Source organism: Sesamum indicum, linkage group LG13, assembly GCF_026168435.1.
Source record: "Sesamum indicum cultivar Baizhima isolate 11 linkage group LG13, ASM2616843v1, whole genome shotgun sequence".
NCBI lineage: Eukaryota > Viridiplantae > Streptophyta > Magnoliopsida > Lamiales > Pedaliaceae > Sesamum > Sesamum indicum.
The window spans coordinates 13380975-13396503 of record NC_142669.1 but is presented as its reverse complement, the minus strand read 5'-3'; the positions used below and the strand labels follow the sequence as shown (position 1 = coordinate 13396503).

Genomic DNA, 15529 nt, shown 5'->3' with positions numbered 1-15529 from the left:
GCAAAGTGCGATAATTTAATATAATTTGACCATCTAAAATAAAATATTTCGTCCGGAAGGAAACATGTGTTTTTGAATTAATTTGAAGAGTAGCACATTAAAAAAAAAAATTATTTAAGTAGTAAAGTGAAACATCCGTATAGTTCAAACAGTAAAATATGTTGTTCCTACTATAACAAGAACTTTATGTTCATAGGCTTTACATGATGATGAACAAGAACGAGATAACGAGAAAATTGAACTCCAAAAAGATCGATACAACAAATAAAGAATCCTCATTAAAATGCATTAAACATATACTCTAGATCTTTGAATATCAATTATTAGATCATTCTCATCCCCAAGCAGAAACAAGGCCTATTGTATGCTGCCTGATGCGTTATATTGTTATTCTAAGCCTAACTGGCCACCTACAAAATGCCACTCAACAATTGTGTTATGCATTCCTCCACTTCGAATTTATTTGCAGTCTTACTATTGCAGAGTCCGTATTTTCTTCCCATCAGTCCGAGTACGTGTCAGAAAGTATATCTCACTTCATCTTCATCTACTATATATACAATACAGTCCATAGAGTAAGCGCAAACGAGCAGCAATCCACATTTATTTTTGTGACGGCACAGTTCTGAGCAATAGAATTCCAACACCGGCGACAGCCAAAGAGAGAAGTAAAGGAATGCCAATAGAGCCTACATCCTGTGCTCCTCCTGTCTGATGTGTTCGTCCTTGAAGAGACCTTTCCCCATAATATTCATGGAGGAGACTGCTCAGATTGTCGATTTGATGCATGATTTGACGTTGTCCTCGAGCAATATGTAGTACCTGTTTACAAATGAAGAATTGATTGATGGAGATCATTAGCAAGGAACAGAATTTGACATGTCTAATACTTGATGGAAGAGGTTAAACTACTAGAACCAATAACTTATGTAGCCAATGCTCGTTGGTATCATTTATATGAATCTTTTGGATGCTACAAGATATCAAGAACTAATATAGGATGCCCAAGGTAAGTCTAGCACCCATAACCACAAATCTGATGAATTGGTAGTCAACTTTTCATTTCTTCATTTGAATATCACGAATTCAAATTTCAATAAGAATATAGAGCCCGCCAATTATATGGATGTATTGCAGGATGGTGTGGCCGGTCCCTAAAGTTTGATCTAGCGGAGACTGGGCTGGACTTAATCATGCTTTGGTTGGGGTAGGTGATCAAGTTAGGCAATGTCTCAATGAACTTTGATGAAAGGAACATTTCAAGCGGTTAGGTTTCCTCAGTAGTCGCAATGAATTTGTCCTAATCTTTAGATTATAAAAAAATCAAGAAAAGATGGGGCCAATTAGAAGCATCTCCACATTTAGTAATTCTAATCTTTACCAAAATGCAAGCTTTCTTGCTACAAAGACTGTCACAACAAGATGTGTTTAGGTCTAGCAACGGGCCACGGTTGGAACGGAAGAATATGAGGGATACAAAGTTGTTCAGAAGATCAACGAAGAAAGATCACAGATATCTTTGCTTCCCAGGGCAATATGTTAAATTTGCAGCTAATTTTAGAGGCTAAAAGGTGTTAAATCATCGAGGAAATGCCCAAGTAACTATCTTGACCTGAATTCTTAGAAGTTGGTATTTGCATCATAGTGTTTGACTATATTTTTTATTTGTTTCCTTAAGCCAGTTTGCTTATTGACATCTAAATCTACAAGATAAACGAATAATGAGAATCCGATAACACCCACATTCCTAATTAAATATACACATAAACAAATAAAAATTTACACTTTAGAACTGTAAAAACTTTGATATTTAAACACATGAATTGAGGGAGTAGCAATTACTAGTAATCATGATGGTGGTTCCGGGCTTTAGGTAACTAGGAAGTGGATGATAGTAGAATAGCAATTTGAACATCACATGAAATTGTTCTCAGTATAAAAATTGAGCATAAATTATTCTTCTTTACAATAAAACAGCACGCACAATGTTTTATTGGTCTCTGCTTCATAAACAGCCATCACGAAAGTTCAATGGCAAAGGTCCAAATCTTTGTTATTCGAATAACTTTACGAACTTCGGAAAGAAATAGGAGGTGTAACTGATTTTTAACACCCAAAACATGGTATGAAATAAGTTGATGAGAAAAACTAAGCTTCTAAACAAGAAACCAACAGGGAACGTGCATGTATGAACAATTGTACGAACTCCAGCTGCGCTACTTCTACCTCAATTCATTCAGGCCTAAATACCCATGTCCATCAGGTCCTTAATGAGTTTCTGTTGCATCTTTTATTGCATTAGGAAATACACACCATTTGTACAAAAGTTACATCATCTATTTTATTTAGGAAAGAGTTTAATACACGTGGCATGTGTATGTAAATACAGTAGAAAATGCAAAAGGATTTTGAATAGAAAATTCAATCTGCCTAATATAACCCAAATGACCATATCGCGTGAAATTGATGGATTAAAACATGGAGCCCTACCTATTCTTTTGTGTCAATGAACATTGCCCAAAAAGGAAAGAAAATTTTTAGTAATCCCTATGAATCCTTCAAGATTGATAGTGAATGAATAATATTTTTCTTTAAGCTTCACAAACTAAACATATGCCTCTTGATTCTTTCAGGCACCAGATTTCACAGATGATCTATATAAATTTTAAATGCCATGCATGACTTTAGGTAGCTATTTTCGAAGAAAAGAAGCATCTAATTTACCAAGATTAGTTCGAGATTGTCTTTAACTTAAATGATTAAGCACAGAAATTGTTCCAAAGATGCGACTCTACAAAGGTTAAATCCTGCTAAGAAAACAATGAAAATGAAATGCCAATATTCTTGCTTTTTTCTTTTGTGTTCCTACACAAAGCAATGAAACAAAGTCTTGCTCTTTGCAAAGAGGGGGTTTAACTTTGAGCAACAATGTTTGGAAAATAAAAGAGTGAATTTTGGAATTACCTCTTCCATCAAAGGAGACTCCCTTGCCAATTGCGACGATGAGGAGGAATTGGGTAGAAGTTGACCAGTTGCATTACAGGCTTCAGCCTGCAATGCCAAATTTTGCTGGCTAGCCGACACTTTCCTGATTGGAATTTTTGAGTTTAGTTCTTCAATCCGTGATGTAAATTCATCCATTCGCTCATTCAGTGTGGAAATTTGTTCAGATAACTGAGTAACGATGCCCTGAAACAAATATCCTGGTAAGTGAAAAATGGCATAGTATATGACTAATAAACAAGCACAATAATAATTTAAAATAAAATGGTTTTTAAGTTTTAAATCTTTAAAATCACATACAAAAGTTCTGAAATGTCCATCATTCAAGTCACTCTTCGTTTGGTTTTATTTTTAAGGAATTATTCTCTACTTTTGGGAGTTTTAGTACGCCTGATCTTATACTTTGCATTAGTACAAGATAAGTAAAAATGAGTTAAAACAAACTGTCTATTTTACAAAGACATAAACAAACATTCATATTTTTTTTGGTTATTTCTGGAATAGCCAGAAAATGAAAACAAAGCTTGGTTTCCGCAAACTGTGATCTAAGCCACTAGTCCAGCATGATTATAACAGGATGGTCAATTTTGACATGATAGGTCATTAGGAGAGGAACACTCTAGGTTACCAAGAAAAAGAATCACAAAATAGAACCAAAACAAAAGACAAAAAGAAATTGCAAGCTTCAACACTGAGTTTCCTAAGGAAAACAATTATATCCTGAAGTATTTGTAAGTTGATAATTTTACACAGCATGAAACTTTCAACGTCAACTAATTAACCACAGAACATTATAACAGCTCAATCACCAAAATCCATGATAATCACCTGATTAGCAAGTGCAGCTGGTGAATCTGGGGTTCTTGCATCATACCTCCGATTGTTAACAGCAAGTTTTGTTAGCTTGGTAAGATTTTTGTCGCGCTGCGTTGAGTAAGATTGAGAGATCCCACTGCAGATAGTGAAAGAATCAACTATAATTCAGAAGATTAGTGAAACTCCTCAAAGGAATCAGGAAATTGGTAATGAGACCAGAAAACCAAAACTAGTTGCAGCAGTTGAAAACTGTCTACTTATTCAGAGGCTTATGCCCATAAGTAATGCATACCGATTCAGGAACTTCATTCTCCTATCTGCAGAGGCTCGGGATAAAGCTTCTTTAGGACTTGAGACCAAATCATCATCTATGCTGAGCTTTGTCTTCAAATCATCGGGCAGTGCCTGCAGATTTTGCGATGAGTCTAAACATAATAAAGTATGAAAAGATAAACAAATCTTGATTATTTCAAAGGTGTCGAACCATAACATCGTTTATGAGCTTCTCCAGTTGAATTTGTTCTATGTATGTGCGTGGAACGTAGGAACCATCCAATCCCAGCTCCTCAGCAACATATTTGACATATAAACGATCTCTTCCTTGTACCTGTGTACAAGGTTAGCTAAATCAAATAGCAATCAGATAATAATTTGCTCCAGTTGCAAGAATCAAAATCCAGAGCTAAAATAAAATTATCACAGAGAGTATCACTTCAGATATATAATAAGCGAACGAGTAAGGAGTATGTCCCAACATTACATCTAGGGGTAACACCGTAATTCCAAAATGCTTTGCACACATCCTAGGTGGATGGCTTTTTATTGCAATACACACAAAAATACTACAGTAGAAATCAATCTTAGGCAACCATAAACATAGGACAATCCTCAAACTATGTAAATCGTAAGTCTTTCACTTACTTTCTTTACATATGTTTTTCACACATTTATAGTCTGTCAAAATGCTTGCCTAACATCACTTGCATCTCAAAAGATTAAAATACAAAACAAAACACACGTTTGATTCTAGTCCACAAGTATGTGATGACTTTTGTACTATTCTTAACTCCACCTTGACAAAAGGATCACTTGCTTCTGTAAATTATATCAATTCAAATTTCATAACCAGCAGGTCAAATACACTGCAAGGAAATTAAAAACAGAATACTTCGTGATCCCAGCTTCACAATAATAATCAATCTAAGCAATATATTAGATGCTACTCAGAGCAAACAGTAGGTTGATATCATACCTGGACGTACTTGCGATTAAGTTGCTCCAACCAATCCGTTTTCACACAAATTTTATCATTCGAGAAGACATGACTACTTCGTTTCAGGATGGATGCAATTGTATAGCCTAGTGCCATTAGTCCACCAAGAAGACGCACACTGACTTCAAAGGTAATTCTTGGTGATATTATGAAGGGGCTATCAGTGACCCATTCCTGAAAGTCATTAGTTCTCTGCTCAATACCAAATTAACAATAAAATCATAATAAAAGGCTTAAGGAGGCCCCAAAATATCATACACATTGTTGGAATTTTGGTAAGTAATGCGTTGGACGCAAAGGTACGATGCTTTTCTTTAATCAAATAGCAAAGTTACTTGGCTTTGATTAAGGAAAACATATAATAGTGAAGCTTAAGTGGCCAACCAACCTCAAACATGAGATTGTACTTCCCGTCCCTGTTCCTCATCCTCAAATATGATTGGCATGCTTCAGGATCTTCTCCAGGTGGGAGAAGATAAATGTCATAAGTTTCCTCTGTAGTTTCTCTATAATCTTCGGAAAGGACAGCCTTAATTTGATCCACAGTCACTGGCCTTGTTGACTAATGCAAAAGGGTCAAATGTGAGGTGCGCAATACTTTTTAGTGTTATTGTATGCAGAAGCAGAAGATGCACCTTTAATATATATGTGGGATTCTGAAATCCGGAGAATGGATTAAATTTGTTGATGATTTTTATATGTGCTGTTTGCAGATCTGGCTCTATAAAAGCCTTGTACATGGGATAAACCTGTATGCAAGGATGTACATTAGCTATTGTAATTCATCTCGGTAAGATCTGTATTGGCAATTTTAGATACATATGCAAGGGAGAAACTACGAGAACAGAGGTCCACCGTCTCCGAAATCTGATGAATTATCTCTTCAGGCTCTTGTCCAGCACGTTGAATATCTCTGAGAACACGTTTTACAAGGTCAAAGTGCACTCCACCAGTAACAGAAACACGGAGGTCCAGCAAAGGCCGTAGTTTCCCACTCAAGGCATATATTCCTTCAATAATAACAATGCGCGAGCTGGGAACTTCCAGAGTCCTTAACATGAGAAGTTAATAATAGTAACTGGTTGAGTTGCAACAAACTGAATGAATTTAAGAAACATACAATAATAGCTAGAGAGAGAACTATATAGCATCACAAGTGCACAAGAGCCTCTATATAGAAATGGAGGGGAAAAAATAGCAGGCCAGACATGCAAACAATGCCGGGTAGTAGAAGATAATCAGATTCAGAAGCTGTACATCTCGTTTTTCATCTACTATATAAGATTTTTGGTGGTTCGAAAACATTTTGAAGATGGGATTTGCAGTTAAATAAGAAGGGAGAGGACAAGGAAAAAAGATCCATCAAATGGTTGAGATTGAATCAATCGGAGGTAGATTGCAAGAGAGCAGATTATGATAATCTGGAAACATTGGAATGTCGCAGACGTGCTAGTTAAAGTATAGAATTGATTATAAACCTACAAGAACAGAGAAAAAGATGTGATCTTTTCTGGATTAACTTTAACGGATCATCTTAATTGAGCACAATGGAAAATGAGGATCCCTATTGCAAACCCTGTTAAGAATAGATAAACTTTTGTGGTTTAAACAATACATTCCTCTACTCCATCTTTAACACTGTCAAATCATAATTTATATCAAAGTAAAATACTCCAGCATTTAATGGATAACGATCTTGAAGATAAGACTTAGGTTGCTGTTGAGAACAAAGTTATTGCAGCAAAGGTTAAGCCTGTTGCTACATGCTGAAGTCATGGATATTGTTAACATTTCAAAATTTCACAACATTTTCAACAGGGTATTCCAAGACCATTGTATTCTACATCACCCTTCTGAATCTTTAAAAGATCCATACTTTTACTTGGATAATCTTTATTGGCTTCTAGAGCAACTCACATCACTGATATTACAGCCGCTACTGCATCAGAGGTTTTACCCCTAATAGATGACCGAGAACAAGAATAACATTTATGTTTCAAAAGGTAAAGATCTTTTGCAGGTTCCAAACGTTTTGAAGTTCAATAATCCATATATGCCATCAATAAGACGCTTGTTGCTAGTGCTAGTGTGCTACTCCCAGTGTAGACAAAATTAAATTTTATACCCAATTGAACAGTGACAAGTGTAAAATGTTATATTAATTATCAAATTGTTGGAATTTATCAAATTTAATTCCTAATATAAGTAGTTAATTAATTGGTACTCTCATATATATTTCATCGTCAAATCAATCAAGTGCCAACAACTATCAAATTGAGGTGTTCCGACCAATCAAATCATGGTTTAAAGCCAAGTAATGAAACCAAGTTGCACAACGTGGAGTCATGTGCCAATCAAATATGACAAATATTAAGAGTTTATCTCTTTAGAAACTTATAAAGGAATAATCAAAAGTTTTCGAATAGACTATAACTCATCCTCTTCAAATACGTGTACAAAGGGGTCCTTGGAATTTATTGGACACATAACACGCATGGAAGAGTAAAGCTAATTGAAGGTATTTAAGGGACTTTCTTTACGAAATCTATCAAATTCGAGAATATTACAGACATTCAAGTGGGAAACCAAATCGTGTTCGTCAAAGGCGAAAGACAAGTTATGGCATTTTTTGGAATTACGGTGTTAAGGCCTAGATTTACATTATAAATATTCAAATTAAATCTTGAAGGATATTCAACTGATGATTTTATATTCAAGTCCTCAAATCCATATTCAAGATTATAATGCTTAATTAGAAATTATGCGGTGAATCCCTTGAAATAATTTTATGAAAACTGAAATTCAAGTCCGAAGGAGATCCATGTGCAGATTTCACCACTAAAATTATCAAATTTAAGATAAAGTCTGAGGATATAATAGATATAATAGAGATTGTACTCATTTCGTTTATTTTGATAAAGCATTTTGGATTTTTCACAATTTTGTTTTGTTCTGATTTTCGAAAATGAAAAAATTTATGTTTACAGGAAGAGAAATTCTATGGCCGGTCCTATTAGTATACCTAGAAAAGAAAGGATGAATCATCCATAAAGAAATAACAGGACATATGCAAATTAGCCATCAGTGGTAAGTACTTAACCTGTAGCCTATGCGGGAGCTAGACTTAAAATCATATATAGGAATCTGGACAGGGCTTCCAGCTTTCAGACCACGGATATTCTCAAGCAGAGTGTCATAGTCCGTCAAGCGTGGATCTGTTCAGAAAGGTATGAAGCATTATAATCATATAGAGGACTTTGACATTGGATAATCTACCTGTAATTACAGCTTAATAGTTCTACAGGAGTAGTCAAAGAACAGCAAATTTGAGTAAGAACTGGAAAGTACATCACATATGATTAGTTTACCACATGATCACAACATAATCCACACAATTACTGGTTTCAGCAGAAGCAAAGTAATCGCACAATCTGCCCCTGGGGTTATCATGTCAAACCAAATCCCACATTTTTTATGCATAATGACATTTAAACCAAATTTTAACTGTCATGGCAAATGAAAGCAATGGCATTTGTTAAAGAACAAGAAAGAAAGGAAGGAAGGAAGGAGAAGATTACAACTCCGGTTTGTGTCTGGGTTATCTCCAAGCAACACAGCCACCAATCTTAACATAGGTTTCAAGTAAAAGCTACTTTTTATTTATGTATCAAAAAGTAATGACAAAGAGAAAGGTTAAGGATGCCCCTCAATATGGATAAACCCCTTTGTCGTAGTAAGTATGTGTTGTATTAAATAATAATCAGGGTATTAAATGTATCAAGGTGTTTTAAGGAGTCATTCCAGTCATTATCATCTGAGGTGAAAAAGAGTGATCGTTGTCCCAACCGTTCCATACCCAGCCTGTATGCACCATAACACTACTCAAGAGATAATCAGGACGAGTACAGGCTAATAACTTTATTTATCAAGATAACCCCAAAAGTAACAAATTATCAGCTTCATGGAGAGCGAACAGGTAATGTCTTTGGATATTCAATTGCTTAAGCATTCTCAGCACTGTTTAACCCTGTGCCGATGTTACTCCTGTTGCATAAGGTAAATCCATAAAACCACAATAACAACCAACCAACATACATACTTGGTCTCTTCCCAGCCAAAAAAGCTTTGAAAGTACAACTGAATGGTACAAAAAACATGCTTCGGAAAGGCTCTCTCTCTGGCCCTATGCAAGTTAATTGGGATAAAAACAAGCTTCAAGAAAGACAGTAGTTTAAATGATAAGATGCTGCTCATTTGATTTGTCAAAAGCTTCTTATGACTTTCAATAACAAAAGTACAAAAAGAAATAATATATTGATGATTTTTGTGTCAGTAAGAACCAGAATTTCGAATTTGAAAAAGAGTCAGAAGAAATGGTTCAATCCTCTTATCTTGATTTCTCGAACCGAGAGATCCATGAATCGGGATATTCAAGCTATAATTCGTCCCATGGACTCATAACTTTGTTCAAAACTTAATGGGACAGATTGAGATGCAAGTCAATTAAATAAAGTACATATATCTAAAATACGGATAAATGTTTGAGTTCCAAATGAAGTAAGAAAATATCTGGATGTAACACTATTAATTTTATGGCTCCTAGACACAACTTAATCTTTTATATTATTGCAGGGAACAGCCTGGAAATGACCAAATCGTTCAGAAAATTACTTTTCGCATAAATCCTAACTAAACTCCTTACAATCCAGCGACCTATATAATACTATAGTTTAACAAGCACATGTGGAAGTCACTTCTAAGAAGATGTCAGTCAATGCGTTATTGTTAACCTTTCCACGCATACATATCTAATACTTTTGCCAGGGAAAATTCTATGGTTCACTTGTTATCAGATACTCTGTACTTGATTTCAAATGTTACGAAGAGATAATAATAGATGGCTTTAAGGATCCCTGTCTTTGTAGTTAACATCAAATCTTTCAGAGTATTTGATTGCTCAGATCCCACCATTTGTGTTGCTAGGTTAGGAGAGAAATGGTTAATTATTGTATTGCGAAGATCATGAATTAATTATTTTCTACGAGTTGTCTTTTATTTCAGAGCATCCTACAAGTGGATATCATTACTAACTATAGCACGGCGCATCCTGTTCAGAGCCATCCATTTTTCATTGATTGTATAAGTGCTTGCATATATGAGTAACCAACTTGATACGCTTTTTGAGATTTTTTGTTTTTCAGGATGCCATATCCTTAAGTTTGTAATTTATCACACTGTTCTATCTACGCACTCAATACATATCTAAACCACAATACAGGGGAATGATTACATGATGCATAACATTGCGGTGACAAATCAAAAATTCTCTTAGCTCTAAAATTAAGCCATCTTAAGTATAAAATAAGTATTACAATGCATATTTAGTTAATATCAGATGAAAACTGACATAGAGGTGAAGAAGCCTCTAGCACTTGAGAATGCAATCCGTTTATTGAGCAAACTTCATATGATATATTAAAGGTTATTACACTTAGACCTCCTTTAAAATAGGGTACTTACAATTTAGCCATGAAAATGGACCTAGATTTATCCTGAAAATGTTTCGTCATACTCCACCATTAGGTTTCCAGACAAAAACTACAGATAGTCAAAAATTAAAAGGAACTTTCAATTTTGTCTCATTCTATATTTTACAAAATAAAATACCTTTAGGTAATATTTTGAAACTTATAAGGGTATAAATGCAATGTATATATAGTTAACAGAAATACTGTATGCTATTTTTATCTTATAAGACACATTTTCAAATTAAAAATATTCCATATACATTTATTACCATTTTCAAATGTTACACATAACACGCTCCTATGTGTAAGAATACCATCAACGTACACACCCCTCTTAGAACAACATAATGTAGACAAAACACCCATTAGTTACATAGGCAAATTCACATTATAATTATTTAAATATACAGTACAAGCATCACAAACTTTAATTGTATACAAATTACAAAAGTAAACATAATGAAAGCAATAAAACGTGGATAATGTACGTTCTATCTAAGCCATCTTATAAGTCTACAGATTTTCCTAATTACATCCTCAAGGGAATTGTCTTAAAACATTAGAAAAAAGAAAACCATAAAGACACCCCTTCAACACTAGACACAACAAATTCATCCACCTAAAATATAACATCACAACTTATTATTTAATTAATCCTTTAAGTCAAGGGGGAATGAATTTCACCAATTCTGCTCATAGATATTTTTTAAAGTTTAGGTCTAATTTTCAAAATTCTAGGGGATGAAGTGTAATTATACTATTTTGGAGGTAGTCTAAGAATAAATAATCCAATACATTTGATATTGATTTTGATGTAAAAGTGACTGGGATTTCGGGAAGGACACAAGTGCCTAAACAATACAATAGAGATATGTTGTAGATGAACAAAGAAGAACAAGAGTACCTCAAATTAGAATTTTGGTAAAGGAATTTAGTTCAAGACGAACCAATAGATTAACAAAGATGCTATAAAAGTCTAAACATCAGCTTGCAATCACAAGATGTAAACACATTACCATCAAAGTTGCCATCAATAATACGGGTAGCGTCATTGTAGTTATCCATATTTATAATAGCAACACTAGGCATAAAGTTGAGTATCTTCTCTGTAAACACCGTCTTTCCAGCCCCAGAGGGGCCTGCTACCCCCACTAACACCATTCCTTCATTCTTCTGAGCCAACAACTGGCATGCACGAACAACCACAAAAAAACCCTTCTCAAATGACAAAGGATCTTGGATTGGAGCAATCTCATAACGATCAGAATCCTTTCTCTTAACTAATTGAACTTGATCTCTCAATAGACCAGACCGTCTCCTTGGTGATTCAATTTCAGCATTAGGAACAGTATCCTGAGCCATCCTGAAGCAGACAAACTTCTGAATGCAGTGAAGTGGACTGCAGCGGGTACTTTTTATAAATTAGAGAAAGAGAAATAAAACATCATACTTTTGGAGGCAATATCTAGTTGGATAAAAAAGATTAAGCAGCTTTTCCTATAATTTCATTATCACTTCACTTTTTATTTTGTGTGGATGAATTACATTTAGTAAGGTTTCTGTATGAAAGCAAGACAAGCTGTAAGCCTGTACATCAAGTAAATTGATGATCCAATATCTAACTCAAATGCAAAGTCAAGTTAAAAACATTGGATTTCTAGGAATTAACTATACCCTACTATGAAGCACTAATGTGGAGTTGTTCACAAACAAAAATGACATCCCATTCTTGACATTTCAAAGTGTGCCATTTGTAGGTCAACCGTCAATCAACTTTGAAAAATCTCAACAATAGGCACCTTTTAAAGAAGCACATATCTCAATATAAAAGGAAAAGATCTTGTTTTCAGTTCAAGTTTGTCAAAGTTATCATGTCCAAGGTCAATGGAAAATCATAGAAGTGAGCAGGAAGGAAGATATACTAACATCCGAACAGAAGAAGAACAAACACTACATAGAATTGAGTGTTTAGAGAACAAACTTGTTGGAAAGGAAATTATATCATAGTGGGCATGAAAATCTTCTGAACAGATAGTGTATTGAAAGCTAGTCAACCAGAATATTTAATGGAGAAGCAAGAAGTAAGCATAAGAAATTATATACAAGACCAAAAGCAAAGTTTAGCATCACCAGATCCACAATAGTTAGAAATGGCTTCATTTCGTAGAAGATACATAGGAGAATTATGGTAGACGATTCATGATCTGAGATAGGCCAAGAATGGAGCAGAAGAAAATTAAAAAATTAAATAAGTGCGTATAATTATGGTAAACAAGTTCCAAGGCACTTATTTCTCCATGCTTTGAACTTATCTCTTAACATAAGATACTATTGTTTATAACTTAAATCCTACACTAAAGGCCGACTGGATATTTTAATCTTTTGCAGTCTATATGGCTTTGTTTTGTTTTATTTTTGGGACAAACCATTGCTTTATTGAGTTTTCACTTTAACGTATTTTATATGTTTTTTTTATAACAAAAAGAGAAAATTGAATGAGCTTAAGGACAACTTTCACAATTTTCATTTTAAAATAATTATGACAAATATAATGTTTTGGAGAAAAAAAAAGCATAGTTCAGAAGACCATGTTTTTAAAAATTTAAAAAAAAAAAATTATATGCAAGACTACGGTTCTCATATATATTTCATTAAGAGTATGTGTGGTTGGAGCGAAAAGCGGGAGTATAAGAGAAGTGGAAGTAAAAAGAACATGTAAGAGATAGTTTGATGTTTGGTTAGGAGGAAGAGATGGAGGGAAAGTAAAACTCCTTGTATATGAAACCCCTTTGGACTGTTTCACTAAAAAGTGAAAGTATAAGGCCAAAAAGACCAAAAAGTATATACTTCATTTTTATTTACTCTATTGCCCATATATTTATATATATAATTTTCCTACAACTCTTTTCTCCTTCCCACTGATACTACCATACATAGTCATCAGAAGAAAAATAAAATGCTAAATTATTATTGCATCGAAGTCAACGATGAATATTTTTATTAATAAAAAATATTTTTGTTCTTGTTTGATAAAAGTTTTATTAATATGTTTTTAAAATTTTTTATATACTAAAATTATAATAATATTAATTTATTTATTTTCTAATACAAAATGAAGATAAGGGTTATTCAGTAAATTACAAAAAATAGTCTTTTCTTCTCAATCTATTTTCCTTATACCAAATAAGTGGAAGCATTTGAAATTTATTCCCTTTCCAATCATACCAAACAATTTGAAGAAAAACTATTAATCTTTCCCTCCCTCTCCCCCTTTCACTTCCCTTTTGCTCTCACTTAAACCAAACGAAACCTAAATGAATAGAAGTCCCGATAAAACCAGGCTACTTATATATATGTATGTTTCTTTAAATAATAAAAAGAACGAAAAGATTATTGTCAAATCCGATGATATTATGGAAAGAATAAAAAATCATAAACTTAGAAGCACGGTTCTAAAGCACGCTTCAAATTTCATTAAAAATAAACAATTATTTAAAAAGTATTTAAAAAACGATAATTTACCGAAGCATGGATCAAATCCACGCTTCTAACTAATTAAATTCTTTTGAGAAAAAAAAAACTTATAATGAGAATTACATAGTAATGCTTCTCATTAAAGACAAGGCAAGATTTTTTTTATCTTCGTCTGTCTTCATCATAGGTTTAGGCATGTCTTGTATTTTTTTGAAAAGACCCACTCAAACACTTAAACTTTGTTTGTTTTTCTCTTTTTTTTTCTAGGTCATCCTACGCAAGTGCTTGGACATGTCCTGCCAAGACACAAGACACACTAAATGTTCATATGGAAAAGGCGATAATATTTGACACAGTTAACATGGCTTGACATTACGCTTATTTTTTTACATACATGAGTATTAAATATACGCATTTATTAAACATTCTCATTATAGAAGCAGATTAAGCTAAATAACTCAGTATATGTATTTATGTATCTACAAAAATATTCATTTATACATTACAACCATACACATCCTAAATCCTATGTCCCCTGCATAGAAACGAGCATCAAAAGAGCTTATACACTGACATAAAGATATAAATGTTAAAGCCAAATGTGTAAATATATAAACAGATCGAAATAGTTGTAAGCCACATAAAAAATAAATATAAAGAAAGGGAACAACTCTTTGCAAAAATTTCCACAACGGGTACCTAAAAAACAAAAAAGAAAAAATGACTAGAAACAATAATGGAATTCAATAACCCTCAAAATAATGAAATAATTCAATATCAACGAGCAAAAAGACATACCAGACACAAAAGAAAATAACACCCACCCACCCCAAAGAAAAAGGGAAAAATCAACTTTTTCTATTAATTCTACGGAAGAGCAAGAGGAAAAACAAGGATAACAAGTGCTTTTGCAAGACTGAAGCAAAAATCAGGGAATTAATCCACTGACCTTAAGAGCTGACCGCCAGTCCAGTTCTGATCACACTACTGCTGAGAACACGTGGGAGGTAAAGAATGCGATTCAGCACAACCCGCAGCCTAAAGAATCGGCAGGAGTCTTCAGAAATGCTTGCTGGTGGAATTCCTTTTGTCCGAGTGCGGAAGCGCTTCATTTCTATGTTTTTCTTTTTTTATATATAGCAACAACTCTTTTCTTTGTTTTGAGTTGGGAAAGCTTCAACTTTTTTGTCCCAAATGTTGGGATTTTATATGTTTGGTATTACCTATCTATACTTTATTAAGTAAACTACGGCTAACTTTTCTAATATTTGATATAATTATTAATATTATCTTATTATTTGAGAATTATAAAAATTTATATAATTTTAACTATCATTCATAAATAATTAATTTATTAGTGTTTGTTAGTTTTTTTCTAATATTTTTTGATAAATCGATTAAAATATCTTTGAGATATATAATTTTATTATTTTTA

At 33.6% G+C, this 15529-nt stretch overlaps 1 protein-coding gene across 1 annotated transcript; it reads right to left on the bottom strand.

Annotated features, from left to right (window-relative positions):
- Positions 1-225: 225 nt before the first annotated feature.
- On the bottom strand, positions 226-15256 carry LOC105176023 (Phosphoribulokinase / Uridine kinase family). Its single transcript, XM_011098693.3, has 12 exons — positions 15044-15256; positions 11637-12019; positions 8193-8307; positions 5948-6143; positions 5728-5841; positions 5481-5654; positions 5072-5266; positions 4304-4426; positions 4112-4224; positions 3832-3955; positions 2965-3189; positions 226-822 (listed from the first exon to the last, which is right to left on the bottom strand). The coding sequence occupies exons 2-12, from the start codon at positions 11980-11982 to the stop codon at positions 604-606; spliced, it is 1944 nt and encodes a 647-aa protein (XP_011096995.1). The 5' UTR covers positions 11983-12019; positions 15044-15256; the 3' UTR covers positions 226-603.
- Between the last annotated feature and the right edge of the window lie 273 nt (positions 15257-15529).